The following is a 13,561-nucleotide window of genomic DNA, read 5'->3' as shown; positions in this document are numbered from 1 at the left end:
TAAAGTCATCGATCATGCATTTTTAAAATTGATGTGCCTCATTGAAGTTTGCTTGCCGCGTTTTGTTGTACATTTAGCAGTGAAAAAGTCCATGATTTGAACAGTAAAATAGGTCAAGAGTCAAGTACGTATCTGCCTATCTGTCACCTACTTAAAAAGACGATAACGCACATTATCGGACAATTTCAAGGCTACACACTCTGACACAAAGACTGTAAGAACAAAGAAAACATTTTCGATGACCACGTGCACGTGTTTATCAATATTTACGACCCGCCCCCTCGCTCACACCCGGCCGTGTGATGGGTAGCTAGACATTCCCAATAACAAGGGGAAATGCCTGAACGTAGGTATCCACCACCGATAACCGTGTTTACATAAAGGAGAGTCAAGTACGTATCTGTGTCATATCGAAACAACGTTTAACTACATGTACCTCAACATACATGACGTCAAGGTACGTAAAATATTGCAATATGTTTAACCTTACATAACATTTGCCGTATCCTGAACTGTCTTTGCAGATTGGAGTTTTCTTGATTTTTATAATTATCAGAACGATACTTGGCCTGTTGTATTTCACTGTATATTTGTTTGAGATTAATAATGACCCCCTCCCCCCCAATATACACGATATAGTAGCCCATTAGCAGTTAAAAGTTATCCACATACCTACTATTATAATTAATTAGAGCAGCAATCAGGAAAACCTCTTTAACTAGCTTTCCGTGATACCTAGGATGATTTGAAACCATTTCGTTTGCAGAGGACATATTTCACAATATGTGATGTATATTCATATGCATTATAGGAAAAGTTCATTCTGAAATGATATTCGTCTTATACGTCTTCAAATTTTATCGTTTCTGTAAAGTGTGTATATCATGAACCATGCCACGACTCAAAAGAGATAACTGTGGCAATCAAGGTTACGGCAAACCTTGGGGACTAAAGAATCTACTAGCAGAGTCTACCACCTTGTAACTTAACGTAACACACACACACACACACACACACATACAGGTGATTGTCATTTTATCATTTGGTAATAGATACAGTCTACCAAAATTAAATGACACTCCATCATACAGTTATTCGTCATCCTAGGACCAAGTTTATATTAAATTATCATAATTAAAAAATATCTATCACAAATTTCCTACAGGGAGCACAACAAAATATATAGCAACAGTCATTCTACGTTCTAGCTTTCGGGCTTAGCCCCTCATCAGGAATTGAATGTTCCTCACCCTTATGCCACATCCATATTTGAGTGACTGTTGCTATTTATCATAATTGACATTCCCATAAATATTCTAAACCAGTTCTTTATATACATTTCCAGTAGCATGTATTTCCTTTTAGCAAGATCATAAAATCAGAAAGTGTCAATTTAAACTATTTTTCTTTCTCTTTGTATGAAGCGATGGCCTTCCCAACTCTAGATATATCGTAAATATTTACAATACTCTTTCCGAAACAAATAACATGTATTTTGTCCACTGTATTTAATCTATGGGAATCTGAAAGGTATAACTTCATGGGGATTTCAGGATTGGATCAATCAAGCCCTACATATAAACAATGAGGGGGTTAGGTTGAAAAAGGGCGAAATTTGGTATCTTTTAAAACTATCAAAGATTCACTGGAGGTCTGATTTTCAATATTTTATGGCAGTTACAACAACATGTGTGCTATTTGATGGCATGCTTTATGTAACCCATATCTTAAAGGTAGGCCCTTTTAAAAACGACCGTTTTAAAGTTATGTTGACGCAACTAAAGTCTATTCTTTTGCATCTGTTTTGCCTTTTTATAAGCCCGCTAATTTTTCGTTTCCTCAGCTCAAACCTTGCTTCGCTTTTATTACTTATGCTCAATAAAAAATGACTAATCTCTTGTTAAATGTTTTTTTTTTAAGTAAACATTTTACCGATACTTTTATAGTTCCATAGGAGTAATTATTGTGATAGATATAGCTGTATAATATGCGCTGGAACTACATTTTCTTTCAAACGTCATATTTGGAAGTGCCCTGACTGTAACAAAGCTGTTAAATTACAAAAACAAGGAACACTGGAATCATTACACTTTCAAAATTATAAGATCTTTACACATGCATTCGAAATATTCAGGTTTACATCGATTGGGGCATGGAAAAAATCTTTTATGGAAATTTCATTTAAGTAAACAAATGTTAGTTTATGATTATCACAAACTATTAACACAACAGATAAATGATAACAAGGAAATCCGATAAAGGACATTTAAACAGTGCAGGCTTCGTTCCTCAAAACAATGAGTTTGGTAATTGACAGGAAGCATTGGATTCAACCTTATGGACCATCCAGTAGCTTCAAGCCTTATGATGGTGAGTGAGGTTACATTTGCTTTCTAACATTATTCCTATTTGTTTTGCAGAAGAAGAAGACCATATATCGGCCATCATGAACAAAGCTCAGGCAGTGGGGTGGTACGGTGTCCTCAGTTTGCTCTTGCTAAAGGGATACAATGTACTTTCGAAATCAACCAATGACATACCAACCACCACAATCCAATGGTCAACACGACTCGGGCCCGTCTTAGGTCTCAACGTCACGTCAGACAATGGGAGCAGTTTCCAGTTCAAGGGAATACCTTTTGCTAAACCACCGATAGGAGATCTTCGATTCAGAAAACCAGAGGTGCCAAACGCATGGAGTGGAATTCTCAACTGTACAACATACATGGACGCATGTATGCAAAGTGGAACTCACGTGTCAGAAGATTGTTTATATCTCAATGTGTTTGTGCCCAACAGTCTAGACGCATCAGCGAAACGTGCAGTGATGGTGTGGATTCACGGTGGGAGTTTTATTTCCGGAAGTGGATCCGGAACCGATGGCTCAGCTCTCGCGCTGCATGGCGATGTGATCGTTGTAACGATCAACTACAGGCTGAACATATTTGGTTTCTTTACCACGGGCGATAACTCTGCCACTGGCAATTATGGACTTTGGGACCAAATGTTAGCTCTTCAATGGGTAAAAAACAATATAGGAGATTTCGGTGGCGACACTACAAGAATTACAATAATCGGCGAATCTGCAGGAGGGGCTAGTGTTGGCATGCTGGCGATTATTCCCCAGAATAGAGGTCTGTTTCAGAGAGTCATCGCAGAGAGCGGATCTTGTGTGGGGCCCCGTGATTCTGGTGTAGAATCAATGAAAGTATTCGCTCGAGTAGTGAATGAACTAGGATGTTCCTCAAACAGTTCTGTCTCAACCGTAACGTGTTTACGTCGACAAAGCGCCGGACAACTTGGTATTGCATTTTACACAGCATTTATTCATGTGCAAAATGCCAGCTTTACCATACTATCAGCACTGGGTCCGACAATAGATGGGGAGCTGTTCATCAAAGACTTTGAGGCAATATTGACTGACCACAACAGTGATGCTATGAAATTCTTCCGAGATCTTGACCTTTTGACAGGGCTTAATTCAGCGGAGTCGGGGTTATTTTATTTTGATCTCCTTCGCCACCAGAAAGTGTTTCCTAAGTTCAACTTCACCGTAGCAATACTGGCAAATATTCCGTATAACAATGTCATACCTACTCTTGTTCGACAGCTATACGACAACTGTGATGCTATTTTCACTTCAATAGCCGACAAGTACGTAGAACCTGTCACCAGCGGTGACGCTGAAGATCAAACTTCTAGCGTATCCAACCTTTATGCTGACGTCAACTATAACAGCCCTGCCTTTCGATCTCTAGACGCCCACATTGGAGCCAGCACTAAGACGTACCAGTACTTGTTTTCACACGAGCCCCGATGGGGACTGGTACGGCCCAGACCATTGTGGCTGCACGGAGCAAACCATGCAGACGAGCTCCCTTTTGTGTTTGGTCTAAACGAATTTTACCCTAGTAATATTCTTAAGGACGATGATGAACTGGCAATATCAAGGAGAGTGATGACCTACTGGACAAATTTCGCCAAATCTGGGTAAGAGCAATAACTGATCAGCGTTTAAGCTATCTAGATGTCGACTGCTGATGGAAAACTTTTAAATACATGTTTTCTTCTAGTACTTCATAATACAATACATTTTATTTGTTTTAGAAATCCGAATGGCAATGACTCTGACCTTTTGGAATGGCCTCAATACACTCTGCCAAACAAGAGTTTCCTCAACATATCAGTGACGGATTCCGTGGGGCACGCGCTGTGGGCCGACCGGATGGAATTCTGGAACAAAGACGTGCCCAGTCAACTGAGACGATGTCGTGCGACAAGTGGCGTCAGTTCCTTGATGACCATCGACATGCTCATCTCCGTTATTATCTGCAGTTTCTTAATACTGTATAAATTCATATGAATGTGTATATTTGGTCACTGAACAAGGAGTTGTCCTTTTTGTCTAGCGTCATGCGTCGTCCGTTTGTGCACAATTCACATTTTGGACTTGAAACCTTGCATGACTAAAGGCAAACCTTTTACTCTCATTCTGTATTACATTGTAAATATATCCCATCACCATGTGGATCTAGGGGCGGCTCCTAAAACAGTCATATTGGCTAAATATTTAACAGTTTTCTTCTTCAGATCCAGATATGCTAGAAGAGATAGATATGTCCTTGAGTGCTTTATCTAAACTATGCATTTCATTCTCTCGAGATCACGCAGAAAGAGGGCGATTTTACGACAGAACAGTCTTGGGTATATTTTCAATGGCAAATAATTCAAACTTGGTTGTAATTATTATCATGAGATGGCATTATGTCTTCTAAGGATCGTCTCATCAGTTTCTGTAGCATAAACATATCACAATAGAACCTGTTGGAATTAAGTTTTCTAAATAAGAAAAAAGTTGAAAATTCAGACAATTTTGAACAAAGGAAGTATATGTTGGTGTTAAAATACATGTTTAAGAGACATATCGAGTTTGTTCAAGAATATGGTTTAACAGAAGAGGAAGACGACAAGAGTGACTTATTCAATTTTCACGTATCTATGTAAATTTCAACTGGCTACCATGACAACGATAACGAAAACACACATACATGTGGGTCATTAAAGGCCCAACCGTAACAGTCCTTAGAACAATATTAAATTTACTTAAGTTTATATATGATAAATTTACATGCAATTAATTTTCAATACCCTTTTTGTTTGATTTGATTGTAGCAATCTTTGAATATCCCTTTGGTATGTTATCTTTGTAACGCTATTACGTTTTCTTTAAACCTGGGGCCTGTTCGATTATACGGACCAACCGGTTTGTCAATTTTTTAAATGAAATATTTCAGGGTTTAGTCTGATGGAGAATATCAATGTAGACCTTGAAAGTTATTGTCAAGACTGGCAGGGAAAACCCCATCAAAATCCGTTCCTAATTTATAAATAAGCGATTCTGGTCCAACCAGTCCAACCCTTTGGAAGGTAATAAACGAAATCAGTCCAGGAAGTTCTGGTTACATGAGTGAGTGAAAACAGGGATTAATTGCCTCCTGGACTTTGACATTTTGACACTTGAAGAACTGAATAAATTTTGAAAGCTGACATGCTTTGTACAGTATTTGCAAAGTTAAAGGAAAACTGATCTTTCCATTAACAGGCGTTAAATTTTCAATGCACTTGTTTAACGCCTGCCCCCTGCTACAGATAAAGTCAACCTTTCATAGCTGCTTTGTTTATTCGGTACGTATCGTGTTTAGCAATTTATTGTATCATATAACCTTAGGGTAAAAATAATAAACAAAGAAGAAATATCTATCTACTAGCACCGAGCAGACATTTATTAACGTTTTTCTCTGTTAGGAAACGTCCCCAGATCGACCCATTCTATCAGTGTCTACACTGTATCGCAATACAAAAGTATTGTCTAACCTATCGCTATGCAAATATATGGTCCAAACTGTAACGCAATACAAATGTAAGGTCTAAACTATATCGCAATACAAATGCATGGTCTAAACTGTATCGCAGTACAAATGTAAGGTCTAAACTATATCGCAATACAAATGTATGGAACAAACTGTATCGCAATACAAATGTACGGTTAAGCTGTAAGGCAATACAAATGTAAAGTCTAAATTATATCGCAATTCAAATGTATGGTAAACACTGTAACAATATGGTCCGAACTCTATTGCAATGCAAATGTATGGTCCGAACTCTAGTGCAATGCAAAGGTATGGTCCGAACTCTATTGCAATACAAATGTAGTGTCCGAACTCTATTACAATACAAATGTATGGTCCGAACTCTATTGCAATACAAATGTACGGTCCGAACTCTATTGCAATACACATATACGGTCTAAACTGTGCTGCAATACAAATGTATGGTCCGAACTCTATTGCAATGCAAATGTATGGTCCGAACTCTATTGCAATGCAAATGTATGGTCCGAACTCTATTGCAATGCAAATGTATGGTCCGAACTCTATTGCAATGCAAATGTATGGTCCGAACTCTATTGCAATGCAAATGTATGGTCCGAACTCTATTGCAATGCAAATGTATGGTCCGAACTCTATTGCAATGCAAATGTATGGTCCGAACTCTATTGCAATGCAAATGTATGGTCCGAACTCTATTGCAATGCAAATGTATGGTCCGAACTCTATTGCAATGCAAATGTATGGTCCGAACTCTATTGCAATGCAAATGTATGGTCCGAACTCTATTGCAATGCAAATGTATGGTCCGAACTCTATTGCAATGCAAATGTATGGTCCGAACTCTATTGCAATGCAAATGTATGGTCCGAACTCTATTGCAATGCAAATGTATGGTCCGAACTCTATTGCAATGCAAATGTATGGTCCGAACTGTATTGCAATGCAAATGTATGATCCGAACTCTATTGCAATACAAATGTACGGTCCGAACTCTATTGCAATACAAATGTATGGCCCGAACTCTATTGCAATACAAATATACGGTCTAAACTGTGCTGCAATACAAATGTATGGTCCGAACTCTATTGCAATACAAATATACGGTCTAAACTGTGCTGCAAAAGAAATGCACGGCAACTTAAAAAATCGTAGGTGCCATTGAAAATCGTTAAATGGTGCTCACAAAGTTCAAATTCATCAACTACCGATATCAACCTGACTACTTCGGACATCGTTTGCCAGTCCAAAATGGAAACATTTGCGATATCATTGATACCCAGTTCTGTACGAACTTTCTACACTAAATGAAGACATGGTATGAGATTAAAAATGTTCTATAATTTCGAAATGCAACTTCATGTAAAAAACACTCTTTTGCTATCTGGCGTATAGCCTATGTCATGGGTAGCCTGAAAATTGTAACAAAAATTTTGTAACCGACTTCCCGAACATTTGTAAGCTGAAGCAGCTACAGGCGTCCTTCATTGCTTAATAAAATACAATTATAAAATATTTCTGTTTGAGCTGTGATATATTCCTTATTACCCACGCACTAGGCCTATAAGGTAGTACAACTTCGCCTGGTATGTCTAAATCAAGTGTGGTAGTTTGGGTCCAGATATCTTATTCTTGCTAAGTGTGTCACATACTATAGCATCACAATGCACTGGTAAAAAAAGAATAGGATAACCTAGCCAGATTTCAATTTATGAAACCTAATCACTACGCTCTAATTAGCAATAACAGTAAAATGATATTGACAAAAATTGGTGTTGTATTAATTCCACTTTATACTTTCAGTTGAAATATATAAACCCTACAGAACGTTGGGTTAACTTGCTGTTTAAGTCTGAGACACCATGAGATTTCGGCTGGGCTGCGTCAGTAAATCGTGTGATAACAGGTCCCTAGTGACAACTAGTTTAACAGCGCTAGAGGATAACACCCAGAGGTCTCCTGTCAACCCGTACTTGTGGGTTTAGATCAATATGCCTCTCCAGATTTCTTAAACAATTAATTGTTCATTCAATTTATGTGCTTACCAGATAGCCTCGTGGTCATTGCCAAACTGTGTTGCCTCAGGCATACGCTTGTATGTGTGCTTAAAAATAAAATGTAATAGACATACATATTGTGGTTATCAGTTTCTGAACTTTGAACGATAAACTATTTTACCGTGTGCGTGTAGCAGTCGTCTTGAATGGACAGGTCACTCTGAAAAAGGACTTATCCGCACAGTCGCTAACGAGTTCGTACAAACATGGTGTGTCCGAGAAAACGTTGAAACATTGCTTGCTGCTAGAGGTAAGTCTTTTGTCACCTTCTAGAGCAATATGTTCTACTTAATATAAAACAGATACCATCCTGTTTATTAGCTACTTCCGCCTTGTATCGCATATCTTTATCATTAGTAATATTTCCCATATATATTCGGTTAACTGAAATGTGTTTTATATGATAATGGGTGACATGCCCTTGTTAGACATTTGTTACAAATCAACCAACTGTGCTGGTATCTTGTTGGAATTTTGTTAAGAGTTAAGAAACTGAGCTGGTTGCATTCCAAGATATTTGTTAAGCGTTCCGCAACTGACCTGGTATCTTGTCGGGACAATAGTCAAGAGGTAACCAATGGGCGGTTATCTTAAAAGACAATTGTTAAGCGTAAACCAACTGGGCTGTTATCTTGTTAGTCAATTGTTAAAAGTTAACCAAATGAGCTGTTATCTTGTTAGACATTTATTAAGAGTTTACCAACTGAGCTGTTATCTTGTTAGACATTTGTTAAGAGCTAACCAACTGAGCGGTTTTCTTGTTCGACATTTGTTAAGAGTTAACCAACTGAGCTGGTATCTTGTTCGACATTTGTTAAGCGTTAACCAACTGAGCTGGTTTCATATTCGACATTTGTTAAGCGTTAACCAACTGAGCTGGTATCTTGTTCGACATTTGTTAAGCGTTAACCAACTGAGCTGGTATCTTGTTCGACATTTATTAAACGTTAACCAACTGAGCAGGTATTTTGTAAGACATTTGTTAAGCGTTAACCAACTGAGCTGGTATCTTGTTCGACATCTGTTAAGCGTTTACCAACTGAGCGGTTATCTTGTTCGACATTTGTTAAGAGTTAACACACTGAGCTGTTATCTTGTTAGACATTTGTTAAGCGTTAACCAACTGAGCTGGTATCTTGTTCGACATCTGTTAAGCGTTTACCAACTGAGCGGTTATCTTGTTCGACATTTGTTAAGAGTTAACACACTGAGTTGTTATCTTGTTAGACATTTGTTAAGAGTTAACCAACTGAGCTGGTATCTTGTTCGACATTTATTCAGAGTTCAGCAACTGAGCTGGTATATTGTTCGACATCTGTTAAGTGTTAACCAACTGAGCTGGTATCTTGTTCGACATTTATTCAGAGTTAACCAACTGAGCTCGTATATTGTTCGACATTTGTTAAGCGTTCACCAACAGAGCTGGTATCTTGTAAGACATTTATTAAGCGTTAACCAACTGAGCAGGTTTTTTGTAAGACATTTATTAAGCGTTAACCAACTGAGCTGGTATCCTATTCGACATTTATTCAGAGTTAACCAACTGAGCTGGGATATTGTTCGACATTTGTTCAGCGTTAACCAATTGAGCGATTATCTTGTCAGACAATTATTGTAAAGAGTTAACCAACTCATCTGTTATTTCATTAGACATGTTTAAATCATTAACCAACTGAGCTGGTATCTTGGTCGACAAGTGTTAAGCTTTAACCAATTGAGCGATTATCTTGTTAGACAATTACCGTTAAGAGTTAACCAACTCAGCTGTTATATTTTAAGACATTTATTAAGCGTTAACCAACTGAGATGGTATCTTGTTAGACATTTGTTAAGCGTTAACCAATTGAGCGATTATCTTGTTAAGACAATTACCGTTAAGAGTTAACCAACTCAGCTGTTACCTTCTAAGACATTTATTAAGCGTTAACCAACTAAGATGGTATCTTGTTAGACATTTGTTAAGCGTTAACCAATTGAGCGATTATCTTGTTAGACAATTACCGTTAAGAGTTAACCAACTCAGCTGTTATCTTCTACGACATTTATTAAGCGGTAACCAACTAAGATGGTATCTTGTTAGACATTTATTAAGCGTTAACCAACTGAGATGGTATCTTGTTAGACATTTGTTAAGAGTTAACCAATTGAGCAGTTATCATGTAGACTTTTTTTAAAGTTAACCTACTGAGCTGTTTTTCTGTAAGACAATTGTTAAGAGTAAACCAGCTTGGCTTGTATCTCTATAACACAAATTTGGAATGTCGAAAAAAAGAAAACAAGATAAGTCAACTTTGAAATAAATAAGTTGGTCTGATATTTTCTAGAATTGAATATAACGAATTTCATACCCTATCGGTATTTATTTTCTATCTCTAAATTTATTTTTATTTATCTATTTATTTTTTGTAATTCCAAGCTCATCATCCGGATTTCACTGACTATGGAGAGTGTCCAATATATTGGCATGATCTTTGTGATGGTTCACTCAATGACGGCCACGAACACACATCCTGATGGGGTCATCACTACCACATACGGCGCCATTCAAGGGAAAGTTGTAACCGTGAGGAACGAGTCAGTCTATCAGTTTCTTAAAGTTCCATTTGCCAAACCTCCACTGGGGAACTTGCGATTCCAGAAACCGGAACGTCCCGATTCATGGAATGGAACCCGCAATGCCGTTCATTACGGGCCTCCGTGTATGCAACGACTTCTTACACGGTACAAAAACATATTGGAAGACAGCACTGTTTCTGAGGACTGTCTTTATCTGAACGTTTACGTGCCTGGGAGAATAGATGTCAACGCTAACCTCTCAGTAATGGTTTACATACATGGTGGAGGATACAAAACGAAAACTGCGTCACTATTCGACGGCTCCTTCCTGGCTCAGTCCGGAAACGTGATCGTTATTATTCCAAACTACCGCCTTGGGTTCTTTGGCTTCCTTAGCACAGAAGACGAAGCAGCTAAAGGAAATTACGGACTCTGGGACCAGATATTTTGCTTGCGTTGGGTCCAGGAGAATATAAAATTCTTTGGAGGAAATCCTGCAAAGGTTACAATGTTTGGCCATTCGGCTGGCGGATACAGCATCGGCTTACTTCTCTTGTCGGCAGAAACCAAGGATTTGTTTCGGAGAGCTATCCCGATGAGTGGATTCGGGTTGAGCCCAAGGGCAATTACCCATAAGCCTCGAATGGCAACAATAAGACTTGCCACTAAACTCGGTTGTATTCCAACAGGTTGGGATTCCACTGATATGTCTATCCTTACAGACTGTATGAGAAATAAAACCGCGCATGAATTGCTTGATGGACAAAATAAGATTGTTGCTGAAGATTCGTCGAGTCCTCATTTCATAATGCGACCAGCACCAGTTATAGATAAAGAAATCTTGATGGACACTCCCCATAGGATTATGTACAATCCGGATTCGGACGGAAGTCGACGATACGTGTCAGCTGACTACATGACCGGAACAAACAGTGCAGACGGAGGTTTGATAAGGTCGTATTTGAAGGTCATTCAAACTCGTTATAATTTTACGCTTTCTGACGGAGCACCAACAATCGCTCTGTGTGATTCTATTGCACCCGCACTTGCACGTGATTATTATGCATCCAGTGTCAGAATAGCTAACGCAATATGTGCTAGCTACACCTCAGATGGCACACTAGCAGACCAGGCACGACGTCTGGTGAATTTGTTTGGGGATATGATGTACGATAGCAGGACAGTACAAACTTTGAGGCGTCATATTTTAGGAAATCCTCGGTCCTTCCAGTTCATCTTGTCCCATAAGTCTTCGTTTGTGACTACTCCGGGTCTTCCCCCGTGGTTGACTGGAGCGTATCATGGTGATGAGCTGGCATATATATTTGGGCAGGCGTCACACAACTTCTCCAGCTCAGAAAGGGATTTGAGCGCAGCAATGATGACTTATTTGACAAACTTTGCCAAGTTCGGGTAAGTTTATTCTGAACGTGATATTTAATATATTTCCCTGTCAGGATTAAACTCAAAGAGATTACAGCGAGGAAAGTAAGTCAGAATACACCGTTACATATTTAAATGGAATTCAATATGATTCGGTAATTTGTAACGAATTGCCTAATATATGATACTCTTAACCAATTAACTCTTCAATCTGGAAGAACCAGAATTCAGAATTATGACTTAACATGCAACGTCAAACCTACTACTACGACAATGTTATCATACTTTCAAGAAAGAGAAAGATTAATGCGTACGAAATAATGTCTGTCTATCTGTCGAATTGTCCATTCGTGGAATCCAAACTATCAAGTAACGTCTGTCTATCTGTCGGTTTGGGGATTCCGTGCTCTCAGATTTCTAGGTTATAACTTGTATTTCCACATCTGCACGGATCATCATGTATTGTATACATACTTTGCAGAAATCCAAATGGCGACAACTCCACAAGTACATCACTTCCAGTGTGGCCACAATTTGAGCAAGAACAGGAACAGTACATGGACTTTGATCTCAACCTTACGATAAGGGACCATCTACACAGAAATATGGTGAAATTTTGGCTGGAAACTGTTCCAGCTCTCAACAAAACGGGTGATGGCGCAGTATCCATGGCAACGATGTCTCGTCCTCTCCTGTGGTCACAACTTTTATCGTGTTTTGTGCTCGTTTTGAATTTGAAGATCTAGTATGACACTTTCCGCGTGGTGTATTATGTTTCTAGTTTTCCTTACTGTATATGGCCTCATAGTGTTCTACTGTGATGTAATAGTATAGAAGCCGGAGGCAAAGTATGACCATTGGACCATTGTTTCACAAAGAGGCAATATATCAAAATATTAGATTCATTGGTGTTGAGTTTTCTAGAAAATGGGGGAGGGGGGAGGGGGGGGGGGCGAAGACGGATACGGATATATGAGTAGGGTGAACTGGATTGCTTTCCTACACTCTTCTGTCAATGACTAAAAGTGCATCACTTCTCCAAGACAAGCATGCAGTTATACCAAATGGCAAAGCTTTTTATAACACTGGTAAACACCACTATATTACATCCTTAATTTTGCTCGTTGACAAGTGTCATCAATCCAATTCTGAAAGGTAGGGCCTACGCCTATGGAGATTTAACATAAGCGTCGGCCCCCGCTTGAAATTTCCAAAAAAACAAAAAGGTATGGGTAGAGGAAGCTTAAATCAGGAACAGTTAGTTTCAGAATAAATTTTATGATAAATGGGACCTCATTGACTTACACCATACAATTCCTCCTATAGCATTTAAATGACACAATTACTATAAAACTATATTATCATCGTGTGCAACATATTCCAACTGGTATTTTGACACCGAATATTTCACTATTTCAAGAAAGAATTGCTATTTTTATCAAAGATTTGAGCAGAAAAATATGTAAAATTTTATTACTAATGAGAAAATTTCTATTTTTGACACATTAATTTACATAGTTCCAAAAACGAGTCTATTTTTCATATTTGCTTAAAATTTGACTATCAATAATATCTTTCAACAACCGTAATTTTGTCATATAACATTTTTGATTCAAAAAAAAGAAAAACAATTTTCTTTCCACTTTTCCTTTAACTTGTGTTTCTTCATGACCGAAG

At 38.3% G+C, this 13,561-nt stretch overlaps 2 protein-coding genes across 2 annotated transcripts; both read left to right on the top strand.

Annotated features, from left to right (window-relative positions):
- The first annotated feature begins 301 nt into the window (after positions 1-301).
- LOC110460952 (carboxylesterase 5A-like) lies at positions 302-7,383 on the top strand. The gene is made up of 3 exons (XM_021514183.1): positions 302-457; positions 2,421-3,990; positions 4,108-7,383. Exons 2-3 carry the CDS (start codon positions 2,447-2,449, stop codon positions 4,361-4,363), a joined length of 1,800 nt encoding a protein of 599 aa, XP_021369858.1. The 5' UTR covers positions 302-457; positions 2,421-2,446; the 3' UTR covers positions 4,364-7,383.
- Positions 7,384-8,065: 682 nt separating this feature from the next.
- LOC110460982 (neuroligin-4, Y-linked-like) lies at positions 8,066-13,121 on the top strand. The gene is made up of 3 exons (XM_021514238.1): positions 8,066-8,195; positions 10,362-11,914; positions 12,366-13,121. Exons 2-3 carry the CDS (start codon positions 10,386-10,388, stop codon positions 12,628-12,630), a joined length of 1,794 nt encoding a protein of 597 aa, XP_021369913.1. The 5' UTR covers positions 8,066-8,195; positions 10,362-10,385; the 3' UTR covers positions 12,631-13,121.
- The last annotated feature ends 440 nt before the right edge of the window (positions 13,122-13,561 follow it).

The sequence above is a fragment of the Mizuhopecten yessoensis genome, unplaced genomic scaffold, assembly GCF_002113885.1.
Source record: "Mizuhopecten yessoensis strain PY_sf001 unplaced genomic scaffold, ASM211388v2 scaffold10529, whole genome shotgun sequence".
NCBI classification, from domain to species: Eukaryota; Metazoa; Mollusca; class Bivalvia; order Pectinida; family Pectinidae; genus Mizuhopecten; species Mizuhopecten yessoensis.
This window is presented reverse-complemented; position numbering and strand designations above follow the sequence as displayed.